General features: G+C 31.5%; 1 protein-coding gene across 1 annotated transcript in view; it reads left to right on the top strand.

The window, feature by feature from the left end:
- The first annotated feature begins 11,785 nt into the window (after positions 1-11,785).
- LOC106126117 (epithelial discoidin domain-containing receptor 1) overlaps positions 11,786-19,705 on the top strand; it is a 56,369-nt gene continuing 48,449 nt past the window's right edge. Inside the window, exons 1-2 of the mRNA XM_013323583.1 lie at positions 11,786-11,795; positions 11,890-12,201. Of these exons, the coding sequence (XP_013179037.1) occupies positions 11,786-11,795; positions 11,890-12,201 (322 nt within the window). The remainder of the gene's footprint in view (positions 11,796-11,889; positions 12,202-19,705) is intronic.

Raw genomic sequence — 19,705 nt, 5'->3', positions numbered from 1 at the left:
TGAATATGCACACTTTCTTTATTTTTAATGTCATAAAGAAATAGACACTATAACTGTTTTATCAAAGTTCATAATTCGGTATCGCAACTAATAATCCAAGTTCGAAGTATTTTAGTTTTCCAGACCAGTACATCACCCACAAATTGATACAATGGTTCTTGATTACTTACACCGTTTCGAACCTACAAGGAAAGTTCCTAAATGACGATGGGACATGTCATTTTAATTTTAAATGAATCCATTCAAATTGAAATTATACATACGAGATGTATAATTTAGTACAGTTAAAATGGAGTAGAAACTTCTGTATTACATACATTTTTAACTCTATTTCATCCAATACTGGTCATTTAGAAATGACTAACGTTTTGGTATAATTTTTAATACGTTATTTTATTATAAAAAAATTCAATAAACAAAAAGTGTAAACGAAAAACCTTTTAAATTAATGACTGAGAGTTTTTATTGTGATTTATTTCTTTTAGAAAAAAAATATCTTTTACATAAGCCTTAATTAGCAATTCATCAAAGTTTATCTGATAAAAAGGCGAAGCGCCCTTATCATTAATAATTTAATTTGAAGGGCGGATATTTCATAATATTCTTTTTTACATTAAGGGAACAAGACATTTACGACTTAATTTGTAGGAAAGTACCGATATTTTTAAATTCTATAAATATATGTTTAGTCTTGAGTTAGATTAAAACTATAGCTTTATAAATTGATTAACATCATATTATTAACTGTCACTTCCATTATAGAAAGATTAATTTGATGTTTATAGAACTTACTAATAATATAAATGTGAATGTTTGTATTGATAGATGGATATTTGTTAGATGGTATCTCAAAACCGGCAACATGGATCTCGCTAATGTTTGGCATAGATATAGAACATAGCCTGGTAGAACACATAGACTACTAATTAAGTTTTTTTTTTAATTCCGCGTGTACGGAATCGATGGTCGCTAGTCAACTGTTATTAATACGAGCCTAGTAAACTATATTATGTATTGAATTATTTACGGGAAATTCATAATTTAACGAGATTCACTTATCTCATTAAGAATATTCGTGGTCAATTTGCAATCCGAATTTACTGAAACCGAATATATGCGTACAATCAAACAATAATACCAATGATATTTAATTTTATAATAATCATTTCATGATTAAAACTGTACTACCCGAGTACTGGGAGTCTAAAATGGGAACAACTGATTAAGACCAGAAGCATCATATCTTCTCAGATATGTGCAGGTTGCATCACGATGTTTTCCTTCACCGTAAGAACGTCGGATAAATGTACATATGTAAATCGGAAATTGAAAAACATATTGATACATGGTGGGATTCGAACCCAGGACCTGGAGATTGCAAGTCAAGTGCTTGACCACTGAGCCACCGACGCTCCTCCAATGAAGATATAGATGATGATTAATGTGTAAAACTCCGAATAAAATAACAACGCATAGAATTCCAATTGTCAACTTGAAATCTTAAAGCCATAAAAATCTTAAAAAAATAATAATGTTCCAAATATTTTTCATTATAATTAGTCACGATGTAATTCCCTTATAGCCAACATATGCAAATGAAATCCCTTTTTACATTAAAATACTAATAGCAAAATAATTTGGCCACAAAAATACTTCAGTCGTTAAAATACATTCAGCTAAACTTAGGTATTAATTTATTACAGTGCATTAGACGAGAGCTCATATCCAATGCACTAATGGATGCCACCTGAACAAAACGTTCTATATTTTACTACAAAGACGCCATTTTAATTATTCCATTCCATTTGTGATATTTTCATTCTAATTGTGATGTATGACGCTTCTAGTTATAATGATAAATCTATTTTCATATTGAAATTAAAGATTTTCGTATACTTTTTAATATTACCAATAAATGCGAATATTTAGATGGATGTTTGTTTGAAGATATCTCTAGAACGGCACGAATTCTCGATGAAATTTAGCATACATATTGAAAATAGCCCGGAAAAACACAGGCTACTAATTATGATTTTTTTTAATTCTGCTCGGACGGAGTTCGCACCAATTTAATAATAATTCCTGCGAAACTTATTAAAAATTAAGTGAAGTTAATTGTTTAAAGTAACTAAAATTGATAAAAAATCGTTTAATGTAAAAATGTAATTTTTACATTAAACGATTTTTAAGTAAAAACCGTCTGAAAATAAATTGTTTGCCCATTCAAATGTAAATCAATAAAAAACTATTAAATTTTCGCCAAAGTCGTTATCGATGTAAATATTTGAGAGTGATTTTTAAACGGCCGCGTGATGCCACAAAAAATATTTTGCGTTAAAATTCACTGGAAATTTATTGATAAAATTGCGCTCTTTGTTCAAATTTTTTTGTATAAATGTACTGTAATTATTCAAAATAACTTAAACTATTAAGGTGACTATATAACATTTATGATTTAGATAAATATAGCCGCGGATCTTATTTAATAAAATCGTGCTCATTTTTAATAATCACAAGATTTTTCAGAATAATATCCAATCATTGATGCAGCTAGAAACATAAACTAAGACTACAAATTTAAGTCCAAATGTTGTAATATATAAACAAAAGAATAGAGTCAATTGTTTGTAAAAATTTTCCTTCAAATATTATTAATTCGATTTTTAATCGAAATTCCAAAACGTTACAAAAGTTTGATTCCCGAACTTTGTTAAGCTCGTCTGAAATTTTATTACTCACTAAAATATTCTATTACTTCCGTATTAAATTTTATTTGAACGTAAATAACTTCAATTACTTTATATTTTGGTCGCCTGCTTTATAAATCAAAATTAAATTTTACTCTTTTATTATATTCTTATTCAAATTTGACGAAAAATAATTCAAAACGAACCATAAAAAGTTAGTTGTAAGAATCACGAAGATTACACACGTAATATGTACCATTCCATCGCTGATTAATATTTAGAACTAGTAATTACATCGTATTGTTCCATTCATTTTTGGGTTCCTTACGTCGAAAGAATAACCCTTATATAAGTAATGAGAATGACTGTGTGAAAGAGGATATGCGTAGGAAGGGGGTAGATTCAGATATGACGGCTAATAGAGATGTATGGAGGAGTAGTATATACTGCGTCGACCCTCCGTAGGTAGGGCAGGTTGATGATATTGAGGATCTCTTTGTTACCTGTCCGTCTGTCTGTCAATACCCTTTACTTAAGACGAAAAATCCAAAGTTTGAAAACGCATATCAGTCACTTGATATTTTATCTTTCGATCCCTGTTCTAAATATCCACTAAATTTCATAAATTAATTACCCTAATACTATTTCGTATGCACTATTCACCGGTTTCAATCTTACTAATATGATAAATGAGAATGTTTGAATATATAGATGTTTGTTAGAGGGTATCTCCAGACGGCATTCGTGGAACTCGCTGAAATTTCGTATAGATGTTGTATAAAATCTGGAAGAACTAGGCAGCTAATAAACTTTTTTTTAACTCGCGCGGACGGTGTTGCGGGCGTCATCTAGTAATTCCATGTAGCTGCGTACTTTAATTGTTCTTTTTAACACCATACGTACAATCATTCATGTTGATTATTTGTTAACGTTTCCAAACGTTTAATATAATAGTCTAAATAGTATAATAACATTGGCGACGCTTTTCCACTGCGCTGTGTGCAGGTGAGCTTGGCTCGGCTCCAAGGGTCGTGCCAACCGTTATCATATTCACTGCACAAATTCAATTAAAATGCACAAAGGTCTTATTCCTTGTTCTTACATTTGTAATATTCAGTTTGAATTTATATTTTATCGTTTGGTAATCATTTTTACTCCAAATAATGTTTTAAGTCTTCTTAATAATATAAATGCGAAAGTTTAGATGGATGGATGTTTGTTAGAAGGTATCTCCGGAACGGCTCAACGGTCTTAAATGAAATTTGGTATTATACAGAACATAGTCCGGAATAACAAATAAGCTACTTATTAAGTTTGGTTTATTCCGCTCGCAAGGAGTTGCGGGCACAGCTAATTTCGAAATAAAGAATCTTTAAAATCTGAATGATGCACTAATTATGATCAGAATATCGTAAGTCCTGTGTCTTTTTTCTTTTCCATTATTAGTACTTAAGTTTTAGAAATCAGCCAGTAATAAAACTGAAAAAATTGCACGATGTTATATATTCTTTACCAAATTTAAAATTACGTAAACCTCAACGAAATTGTTTTTTAAATATTCCAAGGCAATCAAGAACGGTAATGGATCCAGCTTAATGTATTGATAAGTGCATTTTACGTTATAATTTATATTAAACATCGGCTTCCATAATGTTTCAAAATGTATCGTGGAGCGCTAATGGACCGTCCTCGATAAAATGTCTAGCTTATGGCTATTAATTACTATAATAATACTATATTTAGAAGAAAGTTTTGTCATCTATATACTGAAAAAAACGTATGACTTGGAAAATAGACAAGAAGGTTTTTTTTTAATATCAAGTAATGTATTATTTGACTAAATAAAGCTTTATTTGATAGACATTTAAATATTTCATCTTTAAATTTAGTTAAATAAAACCATTGTATTTTTACTTTTTTTAATTATACTCATTTAATTCAATATGGTGGTTATTTATCCACGTGTTATTTCATCACGATTTTCGAGGTTAAAATGCAAAATTAAATATTGATCTTATTTCTGTTCACATTTCACATTATGAAATAAGAGTAAATAATTATTAAGCGAACAAAGAAAAGAACAATCTGATATATTTTATTAAAATAATTTACTAAAACGAAAGTTCCTTTTGTTCTTTGATGAAATTAAATCTTAGTTTTTCAACTTTAGATATTAATTCATTTAAATTAAAATCTTAAAGCATTTTAGGAGCTTTGTGAATTTTCTACAAAATGAATTTGCCAAGTTATACCCATGACAAATTTTGATGAGATTGGAGGATCATAGTTGTAAAGTTGCAATAGCGTTCAGAACTTTAGAATTCACGAAGAATTCTGATATAATATGGCGGCAAAAATGGTTCCATTAAAGTACTTACGAATGTAATGTTAGAGAATCGAGAATATATTTTTTTAATATTACTTTATGTTCTGAGACATTACTTCAAATAAAGACTAGCAGTATCGCTGTGTTAACTAAACTAACGAAATGTTTCGAAGTGATTTTTGATTAAAATTAAAAAAAATTGAATTTGCTGCACTAAACTAAGACTTTTGTCTTTATTGTAAACACGCATAAGAATAGTATAGAACGCTTTTGAATTATATAACATTGACGTTCTTTATAGGATTTTTTTATGTAGGGTTTTATGTAGCGATGGTCAAGTAATGGAAAATCATACGAATGTACATCGCATCGCATAGTCCTGTTTCAACAAACACAAAGTCTACCTAATCTAAAGTCATCACCAACAGAATCATTTACATTTTATTGGCAAAGTTTCTGTCCTCAGAACGTCTATTTTTATGGTAACCATATTCAAATACCCCGGCGTCATAAATCGGTAAAGGGGTAACCTGGTACGGCGGGGACCGGAAAGTTCATGAATAGAATCCTTGTGCCCAATGTGCCTCTATAGAAGCGATGTTAGATTTTTAACTTTCCGACGTCGCAACGCTAGGCATGTCTCCATCGCGACGCGCCACCATATTTTCGCGATACTTTATATCTTTACCTAAGGACTATACAAGTTTGTTGAAAACTTGAATTGAGTTTCTGCCTGCTTACCGCGCTGTTTTCCAAACGTTATAAAAATAAAACTTTATAAGGTACACTGAATGTGACTTTCTCTTGTCTTATAAGATTTTTATAAACTTGGTATGTGCTGAAATCCATATATTTATTTTTAGATAACACTAGAGAAAATATTGAAAGGGAATAAAAATATTTTTAAATAAGTTATAGTTACAAAAAACGCGTACTTAATCTTATTGGAAAAGTAGCCACAATGTCTGATCATATGGTGGTGGGTATCGAATTATAAGAAAAGTTACAAAAGTGAATGTAACTTTTTAACAAAAAGAGATGGATTTTTTTTAAATATTTTTCCCGGTGTAGTTATCGAGCTGGCTATACACCATTTCCGTTTTATCGTTGAATTTTGAGACATCCTGTATATCAGCACTGTAAAGTAAAAAATTATAATTAAATATTACTTCTTATATATGGATTTCAATACTATGATGTCAATATAAAACGCCGATCTTATATTTATAAAAACTACTGTAAAACTAAACGAATAAAGGATTTTCTATAACATTGTACATTACACAAAAGGTATCAAAGCTGTATCATAGAGTCTTGTTAGCCTTTCGCTGTGTTTCGTATAAGATAATAATTTAGTAGGCACTTTAATAAGCTTTAAGGATTTAAAACTATACTGAAATCTACTACTCTTTGTTTAAAATATAAAATGCTTTTCAGGTAAAATACTTGAAAATTATATTTGACTTTTTTTTTAAATAGCTCATAAAGTTTACTGGATAAGGATTCGCAGGTTTATTAATTTTAATAATAAGGCTCATGATTATTAAAGTAAATAAATTACTAATTAATAGGCAAAAAAATAATAAACGCTTATTTATTTTGTTAATGTAATAAAAACTCAGATATAAAAGTTTACACTCCTTTGTTTTCGATTTAATTAAAACACGGTCATTTAAGTTTCCAAAACTTTAACACTCAGGACAATGTTAGCAGCGAGGGAAACTTTAAATGGATGTAGGTATTACATAAAAGACATAGAGTTTTATTTATGTTTAGAAATGTTGAGGTAAATAAGTATTTTGTGATAAACAAAAACCTCGTATACTCTTTTATATATTACATAAGTAATATTACCTACAAAATATACGTTATAACTATTCAAAATTATCAAAATGCTTCAGAAGAAGTAATAACAATATAAAAAATATTTATTTTCACAACAAGTTTCAAAACAAATACATACATACAAGTACAAACACAACTTTGTTGTTACACATTCGTGATTTTTATGACCCTAACTAATGTACGTATTAAACAGAGCTATTGAAGAAGTTGTTGTATTTTGAAAACGTTCCTTTTTTATCTTAAAAATCTTTAAGGGACATATTTTAAAATGCGCTACGTTACTGGATACGACCTATTACCTTGGCGTATGTATCATCTCACATATTCTAAAAATTATCAACAAGTTAACAAAAGTTAATTTTAAATATTTCAATACCAAATATACCAGGTAAAAGCCAATATATATTAGCAATATTATTTGAACAGGCTAGGCTGGCCTGATGTTTGTTAGAAGGTATCTACAGAACGGTTGCATGAATCTCGTTAAAATTTGGCATAGATTTAGAACATAAAGTGGAAGAACTCATAGGCTCCTATTTTATTTTTAATTCGTCGCGGGCGACAGCTAGTATATTTATAATTGAAAATTATTGTATTTTACGTATATATTTTCATCTCATATGATTAGAAAAAGCTTCGATAAGTTATACTAATAAAAACTGCAAAAGTTCTCACCACAGCTGTATAAATTCGGCCTACATTTATTTCTTAGTAGCTCAGATGGAAACGAGCGTAGGACGTGAATCGAAAACCGGATAGGTATCACGAATAGTTGCTTCAAATATTTGCGAAAACAATCACTTCCAATTTCAAAGAAACGAATATTTCAACAATGGAAACAAAGAGAGCTAAGATATTAAAATTCGATAGAACAGACATAAAAAAACAGTGTTTGCTTTATTTGAAAATAAGATGGTTTTCAATTGAATACTGCCGGAAAATATAATCCAGTTTATTTATGGTTTTATGTATTGTATTTTGAAAACAACTCCCTAAATTTAAGTAAGTATTTTTACTTTAAATTCAAACCAAGTTATTCAGATAATTAAATTAAAACTTACTTAGGTCAAATGCTGTTTTATTTGTGTTATTATTTAACACTAATTATATTTTAAAAATAAACGTTTAAACAATTACACTTAGCATATATCGTACTATTACGAATACAAAGTGGATTAATTACTCAATATTCAATATCGTTTACGATTCGATTTAACACTAAACAGCAGTACAATAGAATATTGTTTATTAGTATAATACAGTAATTACCTACAATACGGCAATATTCCCGAAACAATTGAAATTGATCGGATTTTGGTCTGAGCTTGTATTGATACGTCGACGTCGCTAAGTAACCCTAATAATTAATTCCCATCATGTTTAAACTGAACAATACAGATTTCTTAATACAATTGTTCAAAAAAAATCTTTATTAATTTCGAAGTATTTTATATTAACTATATGAGATTAAATTAAGCAAGAAATACGCAATAAATAAACTGAATTATGCAAATTTGAAAAGAAACACAATGTCTTAATCAATTCGTCGGTTTTATACAGACAACTAGCTGTCGGCCCCGACGCGGTCTTCGCGGATTAAAAAAAAAACATTATAAGTATGTGTTCTTCAGACTATGTTTCGAATCTGTGCCAAATTTCATCAAGACCCGTTGAGCTGTTCCAGAGATACCATTAAACAAACATCCATCTATCCATACATCCAAACTTTCGCATTTATAATATTAAGATAGTAAGATAATGTATATTATGCATAATGTATCTTTATTTTATCTGTATGTCCATACTTCGCTAGTTAACAAAGTTCATTTAAGAAAATATTAATACAAAGCAACGTTGCACTTTCACAATAAACGTTTCGTTTACTCAAACTATGAAATAGCTTTCCAAGGAAGACAGTAGAATGTTGCCAGCAGACTAAAACTGTCAAAGTTTCTTACAATGGGTATCGCGAAAACTCAAAACTGAGCAGTTAATATTTTTAGTCTGTGCAGAAGTTCAACTTGGTAGCTGGCAACTAATAAAGGTGTGATCGCGATAGCATCTCTCCGTAAAGAAAAAGAAATTTAATTAAATCTATCGAGCGATTGGTTTTATAAAATTAATTTCGGAAGTGCTCAATCTTTTCTCCACAAAAGCGGTTTATTTCAAGTCTACGTAACGACCGTTCAAATGATTTAAATAAAGATTTAAGCGGATTGAAATGTATTGTACTTGGTGGGATTTAAATCAACGATTTCTTTTTAAATCTGGTTAAATAACAAATTTGATTATTGTAAAATGTTACAAATCTAATATTCAATAATTCTTAATTTTTACTATTTATGGAGTCAGTGTTATATACAGAGAGAATATGATAAAACATTACATGGTTTGTCACATTTTCGAAAAAATCTTAACTTTGTAGCAGTGTCCTGAGAAAGGTATTAGCTACAAGCCAAAAAGTACGCTAGAAACTGTCGCCTCGACAAATATTATCTTAATCTGAAACTTTTCCACTTCATTCTCTCTTATAGAAATCTCCGACATCCATTTGTAACTCTTGAAAGACGCAAAATAAAACGAAGAAGGGATTGGCTGCATTATCGGGCTGGGTCGGAAACTGGAGGCTTTCAAACCAACACTCCCGGGAATTCAACTACACATACCGTCAACCATGGATCATTTATTCTAATATTCACTGCAAAAAAATATTCCAGAGTACCACTGCAGTTTATCACACACGTAACAAGCAATACCGACTTTAATAATTACAATAACAGTTTTATTTAAAAAAAAAGTGATTAATATCCAATATGTTCTTCCAGACTATGCTCTCTACTCTATATGTCTGCCAAATTCCATAGAGATTCGTTGAATAGTTTTGGAAATCATTTGCATTTGTAGTTTAGATAGTTGTGTATTTTAGGAAATTTAATCCAAATATGCATAATTTCTAAATTGTTTAATTTGGAACAAAAACTCTTTTAGAATAACTTCTGTACTAAACAAGCAATCAAAAAGGCTATTTAATTTAAATAGAGGGGTTTCAAAGAATACTTTCATAACAATAAATCCTTTAAGGAATTCGTCGAATAACTCGTTACGAGTTATTCAGTCTCAAGTTTGAGCCGTTTTCATTTGGCAAAGTTTGATCCAGCCCGAAGTGAGAAACGGAGGCTGATGTTTATGACTACGATTGGAACGATCACACAACTTTACCATGATAATATACCTTATTGCTCGCAAATTTGTCACTTACATCAAAAAACATAATGTAAAATTATTCTAATATTCATGACAGAATAATTAATATCAAGCAAATCTTATAAAAAGTATAATTCTTGTTTAAGGCTACCGTAAACTGTGATGGTTTTAGTTAAATATTGTTATTTTCAGTAAAAACATCGCTGCTAATAACATAACAATGCTATCAGTGAAGCGAAAAATATGACAATAATAAGTATAAAGTTATTATAATATATTATAACCAGTAACAATGGAGTTTTTATTTAATTTGATATACAAAATTTCGCCTACAATTTTAGAGTCTGCTGGTTCGACAATATACTGGGTAATTTATCTTGTGTTTTTGCCGGTTGTTTGAACGCTAAATGCGGGAAGCTTGCTGGGAAAACTTCACGCCTCCGCGCGGCGCCACCAAACCACCTGACTAACAAAACAATTTCAGAACGCTTCCCTGAAAATACGTGTAACGGTCAATCTTACCAGCTTTTATATATGTAATATATCATACGTAATTTAAAAAAGGAATGCTGAATCTACAAAATCCTGAGTGAACTTTGCTCAAAATTCGCTATAAAATTTCACTCTGTTTTTTTTAATAAACGATATGTTTTTTATAAAAGTGTGACGTCAGTGAAAACTCAGTGAAATTGTACTTCGAACAGTACCGATGTCAAGCTGTCCCCTGTCTATCGTTTGACGATGATTGAGGTTATTAATACTTTGAAAGATCATTCTTTCAAACTTTGTTCCCAACATAAGAACGCTTTCAAGGAATAAATATATCCCCAAGGCGTAATATTTACTTGAGTAGAAATCTGATCGCAAACTTTACTCTTTGTACACTACTTTAGTATTATAAAATTGAACATAAAAATTATTTATTAAGTTTCAACATTCGATATTCACATTTTTGGTTGTTCAATTGTTTTATTGACTCATAAAGTGATAAAAAGAATAAAATGACACAAAAAATGAGTTTATAATGTACATTCTTGCATCTACTAGCATTTGTAAGATATCGAAGTTTTTGGTGTAAAAATTGAAAATATTCGTTTTATTTTGAGACGACGAATAACGGAAAAGCTAGCAAAATAAACGTATTTCTTTTCTTTACGATACGAAAATACCGATGCATTGAAGCGACATCCAGGTTCATTGTGACGCATATCCTTTTTAAGCAACCTTCAATAGAAGTGTAATAACACTGATATTTTTTACATATACTTTTTAGGGTTCCGTACCTCATAGGAAACACGGAACCCTTGTAGGATCACTTTGTTGTCTGTCCGTCTGTCTGTCAAGACCCTTTTTTGTATATTAATAAAACTACACTAACAACAAAAAATAATGATGCACATAAACGTACTTAATATTCTTTTCAAAAACTAAAAACTTTTTCAGTTTTTAAGCTTAGAACGCTTTACAATCGCACTCGAAGCCTCACAAGTTATTCCGCAGCTCTGAAATGTTATTTATCTCGCTCTCCGTCTGTCAGCATCCTAGTTTCTAAACAACACAAAATCGCTTTTAAAGCTTAATACCATCCCATTTGCTTACTAAGCAAATAATTTAAGTTTAACAAAACAATTTAAAAGATGCCACGGACTTTAATGGAATTAAAAAAAATACCGAATTGACTATTTTAGTAAGCAACCGATGAAATCATCCGGCTTTTGACCATATGCTGCAAAGTGAGAAAAGAATGAGAAATGAATTTGTACACGTTTATAGGTATCAACAGTTCCTTTACTAGTAAAAACTTATTTTTAATTTGCTTTGTTACAGACAAGATGTGGCGTCCGGCGCCACTGGTGATGCGACTTCTGGTCGTGTCACTGGTGGCGCTCGTCCTCGCCGAGCCAGGCACTGGTGGTGGCACCACATACGTTGCACAGCTGCCGATTAAAGAGGTGACACGCCCGGTGCGCCCCACAGCCCCCCTACCAAGGCCAAAGGGGGGGCGCCGCCAGCGCAACCGGCGTCGTACCACCACAACCACAACCACAACGACTACCGTGGTACCCGACGACGATGATGAGTATGAACCAACCACACCGGGGACAACCACCACAGTCGATCCTCGGACCTTCGATCACAGTAAGTACATAAAAAATTTAACTATGGTAGACGCAATAACAACATCTCATTGCACGAATGAATGAGCCGACGACTACCTAGTCGAAATACTACGACAAGACAGAAGACAGGCAATTCCGTCATTCGTACGATAAGTGTGGTGCCGGAGTCCAAACCATTCCAAAAATTCCAGTTCATAACCTGACAACTAACCATTTTATATTACGCATTAAAAAAATAATGGAATAATGCGAGAAAAATCCGTTTGTAGGCCAAAACGTTCCAGACATTAATTACACCGTAATAATTAAACGCTCGTTAAGTCTAACCTGTCTGACTCATTTACTGATTAGATTCAACACTGCTTTCCTTACGAACGGGCAACATTTTTTATTCTGCTTTTTATTAGATGTCTTGGTAACTAGGAATTAATAAAATAAAAAATCTTACAAAACTGTTGGGAAAAAACAAATACAATTCAATCTTATTTCTCATAGTTTTGCTATTTTGCCTGAAAGAGGTCACAATGGAGTAGACATTCTAATGTCGTAACATTTTTCCGCCAGTCAAACGGACTCAATATTAATTCTTTCACCGTAAACTAAAAATAAATCCAAAGTCAATAATCAACATTATTCTTCCGTTAAAACGCTTTAGCAAAAACAGTTTAAGCTTTTTACTTAAGTTAGAAACGTTCTTTTTGTTTTTTCAACTCATGCAAATGGATCCTGTATTCAGCGCAATCGCCTCAAAGCGATGGTTTTAATTCATTTAACTCTAAAATTCAACTGAAAAGTGCTCTATCTGTGCTGCATTTATCGAACTATCAAGACTATCTCCACCAATAGAAAATAGGACATAGATCAGAAAATAAAATCGACCTGATCGTCTTTTTTTTCAATATATATAGCAAGGCTATGAAATCTCGTAACGCAGTTTTATAAGAACAAAGGAAATAGTCAATTTAAGCACATCACTGTTTATCTAAAATATTTGAAAATATATTATTCATTTCATAAATATTCAAAAACATACACAATATTCTTGAAAGGGAATGAAAGCAATCCTGCGAACCGTTTAGGCAAACGGACCAACGGCCGATTCCCTGCATAATAACCCCATAAGGCACAACAATGATACGAACCTCTCAAACCATTATATTCCCAAGTAAATGTCAAGCGTAAATTGCTAGGGAGGCGATTTGATGTCAGTGTCGCCCGTACCACCGTTCTGGCCGACTCCCTTAAGCGCATAGTTTTCCAAGGGCCTTACAAGAATGTCTCCTCGCAACGTGATGACATCCAAATTGCTTGTCGCCAAGCAACGCACGGTCGTTATTCGAGAAAGTAACTCTACCGTCATCGGAATGTGTAGGGACAGACTGTGACCTTTCGAATTCGACGAAGCACTTTTAATAGTGTATACAAGTAAATTAACTTGTTTTGAATAATACTTATGAAGAATTTTTTACATGCATAATAAAATGACATTCTAGTAGATGTGCTAATGTTAGTATGAGGCATTTTGCTGTTATTTTTATGTAAAAAATCTTAATATAGAAACTAACCAACTATCAGTTCTTAATTGCATATCACGCAAGCGGGTGTCGAGCGAAATGACCAGTTTAAATAAAACTACTAATACGTGGCTTGATAACAGTATACCTCAGAAAGATAGAGGTGATAAAAGAGAGCAAGGGTCAACCTGGGCTGGCGTTCCTGGCCCCCCATAGTGCGGCACGGAGTGGGGCTCATTTCACGCCTCTTGAGCGCGCATTGAACCAATATTAGGTTTATTAGATAGATGGGCCGCTATAAAAAGCGATTTTTCATTTTTTTTCTCTACAATTTTATTACTTCTAGTACCCGGGCAACGTTCAGTTTTAATATTAAAGTATCGCTGTAAAACTTTTACTACCAATTGATAGAATCGAATTCGAAGACATAAAATTTTCTAATAAATTTATAAGGTCTTGGTAAATACTAATTTACAGAAAATTTCAATTCTATTCGTAGTTATAATCAATAGAGATGTTAAGGAATGTTGACCATCGAAATATGATTTCTGTTTGCTTTGGTGTGAAAATAAATATTTTAATACTTAAAAGTTAACTTGATACAATCACGATCAAATTGCCTCAGTCTATTCTAAAATACGATTAGACTGAGTATACTGCGTATAATGTCGTAGTGTAATCGTACCTTTAGCTCATCAATTACTATAGACGTTTGGGTTTAGAATTTTTCGTATTGTTGGTTTTTAATGTAGCAAGAGCACGTCCAAACGTTGTATCCTTGTTAAATATTCAGAAGTTGTAAACTTTTGGTCGCTATTCGAAGAAAAGTTCAAAATTTTATGTATTGCATTCGGTCGGTTTTGGCAAAACGCCACTTAATCGCAATATGGTCTCCGCACACAAGCAATGCTTTTCTCGTACGCTGTCGACTCTCTCATATTGGTTAAAACTATTCAAATAAAACTCATGAACGAACACGTTTGGGTATTCTTTATTGCGCCAAAAAATTGTTACCTTGAAATCACTAGTGAAATCGCGAGGAAAATTATTCAAATATACATACTTTAAACTACAAATAACATGACATTAAATGTATTCTTCATTATGAAAGAAAGGTATGTCAACTAACAAGATCAATATAGGATTTAAGTAACTCTTATTTAATTTTAAAAACTACCGCATAGAAATGATAAAACACACCTGCAATATGCAAGTCCGTACTAGCCTACAGCTTCAAACCAGTTGAACAAAGAGCTAAAATTAAATTTACGCGGTGCAAAGAAAAAACTAGTTACAAGAGGAAATTGGCGGAGACAGTGACAAATTGTACCTCCAGGATGAAAGTAGTCTTGCTCACTCTAACACACCTATGAAAACCACCTTTTTCAACCTTTTTTTTTGCAGAGTAAGCATAACGCGATGTTCGCTTCGTGTACATTTTAATCATATTATTGTTAATGAATTTTCAAATGGAAATTTTTATCTTTTATACTGTTTCATCTTCTATACCTATTTTAAATAATGCTTTTTTAAATGTAGTGTTTAGTAAACAAAAAGCAAAATCATGTCGATTACAAATCCGAATAACCTTCTATAGTCATCGCCAATGTTTGTGTAACTCATGTAATATTAACCCAACTTTTCAATCTTTAGAATTCTATGCCATTTTTAACTAGCTTTTAACCTAGATGTTTTTTGTATGCATTAATATCAATGAGTAAAAATTAACTATGTTTTAAACAATGAAGTAGCTTAACTGCATTAAAAACCTAATAGCAAGTCGATAGAATCTATGATTGATCTTCTGTATGTATCTCTTAGATTCTAACTTTGATATTTTGAAGAATCGTAATTCTGTTTTATTAAATTAAATAAATATTAAGAGAATTTCTCTTTCCAATGTATAATGTAGTTCCATCTTTAAAAGGTACAATGAACTCTCAATATTAAGTTACCGACGATAGCGATGTTTAATAGATTTATATCAAACTATTAACACAACAGCCGCGTATAGCAACTTGTACGATTCAATAACTGGAATACAGAAGTCTAGTTCCAGTGTTATAGTTTATCGAAGTTCTGGAGTTCCGTAACAATCAATATTAATACACATTTGTGCCGGCCAACTGTAAACTTTAGGAGAGCGTTGCAGAAAATTAACTGAGAACAATAAGTTACTGCGAGCTCTGGCAGTAGACGTTATTTTGGTAACAAATTAATAGCGTTCAATTCAATTAAAACTCAGACTGGCCCCAGCTTTAGACAATAAAGCTTAGAATGTACGTTCGAATAACTTGCGTTCATCGAAACAATGTGTTTTCGATAAGAAGTTTAACATTTATGTATTTAAAGAAATTAATGTTAGAACGAATATAAAATGTAACTTAAAGATATAATTAAGATATGTTAAAAGTTAAAGGGAATTTAAGTTGACTGTATAAATAAAACGATAAGTACGTTAAAAAGAAGTAAAAGGGAACTAACGTAAATATTTTGTTATCACTTCTCGCGCCAGCGTTTCGCTTCAAATTAAATAAGTATTTAAGGAGCAGTCTCCCTCATCGCCTCCACCTACCACAGCTTTATTGAAATGCTACAGATAATTATACCACAAATTTGAATTTGAATCATACCGCTCTTAATGAAATTAATTTAGATTTTTTATAAGTAAATCAATGGACATATCTTTTTATTGTATATTATCTGTCTAATAAGTAGTAGAAAAAAAGTCTAATTAGTAGCCTATGTGTTCTCCCAGACTATGTTCTACGTCTATGCCAAATTTTAGCAGGATCCGTTAAGCCGTTATGGAGATACCTTCAAACATCTAGCCATCCTTCCACCCACCTAACATTCGAATTTATAATATTAGTAAGATGACCTGATTGAAAATGGTATCTATGATTTATCCATTTTACTTATAAGAAGTCAGTGTTAAAAATAATAAGAGTAAATAGTTAGAAACAGAAGATTTTAAAGTAACATAACCTTACTTGACTGTTTTCCATTTACTTTAACTTGTTACTAAGTTGCCATTTAACTTACATAATTATCTTAGCACAGCGTTAAGTGCTTAACTTACAACGCTTGATGACTTATTAGATTTACATACTCGTATTTCCCTACGGTATTCGAAACCAGTTAACAATAATGCTGGTTTCACACGAGGGGGGAACAGACGCACAACAATATGGTTTTGGATTGAACGCATTCTACAATATTGTTCCTTTTCGGCGCGTACGTTTAAGTAATGGCAGTACTGGACTGACCTACAGTTTTGTCTCTGTTCTGCCCTCGTGTGAAATTATGAGTAGCATTACCGCAATTCTGAACTCTTTTAGTGTTGCTGGGTAATGCTGCAGGAAAATCGTAAACAAAACAATTACAATTCAACGAAGGGCAGTTACGTATCCCTTCTAATGTGCCTTCCTTCTTACTTATAATGTTAACGCTATGTCTTCAGCAATAACCTCTTTTAATGTATGATAATTTTTAACTACCTATAGTTTTTCAATTTAAAAAACATTCTATATAAGATAAATAATTTTTTTCTCTTTGATTTTTTTATGATTTCAACTAAACTTTTTAAATGTTTATTATTAGAGAATTGCATTGTTAATATTTCAGGCAACTAACCCTTAGAACGTCAGAACTATGTCGTTACATATACGTTGTTCATCATAGTTATTAGCTTATCCCTTAGGGAAGCATTAATTGTAAATTTCACATAACACGCCTTGCCTCACAAGTAATTAATTTGCGCCGTGCAACGGTGCCAGGGTTCAGGTTTGTCTCTGCGACGAAACTTGATGCGACCCTTAATGAATAACATTTTAAAGAACGTTATGTTGCAAAATAAATGAATATAACAAATAAAAGAAGTGCCAAAAAAAACAATAATACTTGATCTAGAGTTACAAGCTGACTCGATGTTCATTCCAGTAAGTTCAAACATGTGTTCCAGTGTCTATATGACTTAAGTCTTCTACTGGAAGAAACGTTCGAACATGCAATGAATGGAGCAAGCATACGTGGAGACGTAGCATAAAAGGGCGTTCTTTATTTGCATATATAAGTTCAGTACTATCATTACCAGAAGTACTTCACCCGAAAAATGTGGATGCTCTTAAGTGAAGTAATTTTTCTCAAATGAGATGATCCTTACAAGAAGCGATACGCTTCCGCTGTGTGATCCGCTCCGCTCATTTCATAGCACTCAACCTCGGCATTCGGCAAGACATAACGAACTCTAGCTACATGTCTGTCAGAGTTGCTCCGTGCCACGTCATTAATTTCCTACCTAATGTCTAAAACGAGAGAGGCGTCGTTACGGACCATATTTTGTGTTCACAAGCACTGTAATAAAGTCTAGCTGTATGCATCATCGTTATGGTAGCGTTTGTTTTTGCATTTAAGTTGAGAATAGCACGCTATAGAGAGAGCACAAAACTTTTTTCAGCATATGTAGACCCAGTTTGGTAAAATATTACTCGAAAACGGAGACATTAATTCGAGAAAAATAAAAGAGCATATTCAGAAAACGTGTATACCATATTAAATATACTAGTAATTTATTGCCTACCTCTAGTGGTAACTCTACTAATTACAGTAAGAAAATAACACTCAAAATCCAATGGACGGTAAAGAATATTAAAGACAATAAAACTACAGATATAACAAAACATTTTCTACGAAAACAAACTATGTTTTAAATAACAGATGCATTAGAGTGCCGTCGAAACTACCTCAATTTCCTGCTCGGTCTGCATGCGTTATTATCTTTAATAATTAATTGTTGCCTAAGCACCTTCCACATCTTCGTTTGCAAGCGCAGTGCTTTCTTGTTTTAAATAAAAGATATACTGACATTTAGACGGTTGCACTGTTCGTTCTATAATATTTATGTATACCGAATTTTTATTGTTTTCTTCCACAATCTTTAATTAATCTCTAAGGAAGGCCTTAATATAGATGTTTCATGCTAAATCTTCTACTTCGTTTACTTCATTACTTATTTGTCTTGCCTTGATAGATGCGTCTACCTCTCTAGGCCGCTCTCTCTTTGACCTACTAAGTACGATATTAAGAACATGTTGAATCAAATTATGATCTCCATTTTTAGTACTTAATTATGCGTCATATACAAATACGTCTACATATGATCCAAGCTTATACTTAAAGCGACGTCGTCAACTTTGGGTAAAAAACAAATTTTAATCCTTTTATAAAATTAAATAAAGTTAAATTATAAATGGCTCTACATTTTTCTCTTACAAAATGAGCAAAGAGAAAAAAAACGATGATAACAATCGCAATGATTCAAACGGTTGAGCGTGAATTAATGCCGTTGTTAATAAGATGAGGTTTGCTCCGTCATTAAAGAAATGTTTTAGACTAAAAGGTTCAGTTATTTATTGCGATTAACACTGAAAGCGGAGGCTGTTTACTCAACTCGCCTCTCCGTTATTACTTCAATCCATACGATGTTGTAAAGCCTCGTGCAAATTAATTTACTCCTTTAATTAATATAAATTGTATTTATTTAACGTAAATTATACGGTTAATTAAATAGTTAATACCAAATAATTTTAATTATCTAACTTATTCATTTATAATCTTTTATTAAATAATAACAATAAGATATATTTCATTTCGATTAAATAAGTTTTAATAATTTTCTAAATGAGAGCATTAAAATAATCCGCGATTTTCAACTTAAGTAACAAAGTTTCAGATAGAAAGAAAACAAGAAAACTCTCGGAAAACTCCCAATTAAATGTTTCAGACGTTTAATTTTCAATGAATTATTAAAACTTTGCAGAGATACGATTCATAAGATGAGCAATCTCAAACTTATTAAATTAGTTCGAAATAAACAAAGTAACATAGAATTACATACAGATAAAAGATGTTTAAAAAATCATAGTAAATATACTATGATTTTTAATGTGAAACTATTGTTCCATGGTTTAAGGTTTGCCAAAGAATATTATTTGTACTGTGATTAAA

This window comes from Papilio xuthus, unplaced genomic scaffold, assembly GCF_000836235.2.
Source record: "Papilio xuthus unplaced genomic scaffold, Pxut_1.1 DF825017.1, whole genome shotgun sequence".
NCBI classification, from domain to species: domain Eukaryota; kingdom Metazoa; phylum Arthropoda; class Insecta; order Lepidoptera; family Papilionidae; genus Papilio; species Papilio xuthus.
Note: the sequence above shows the minus strand (reverse complement) of the source record. Positions and strands in the feature narration are given on the sequence as shown.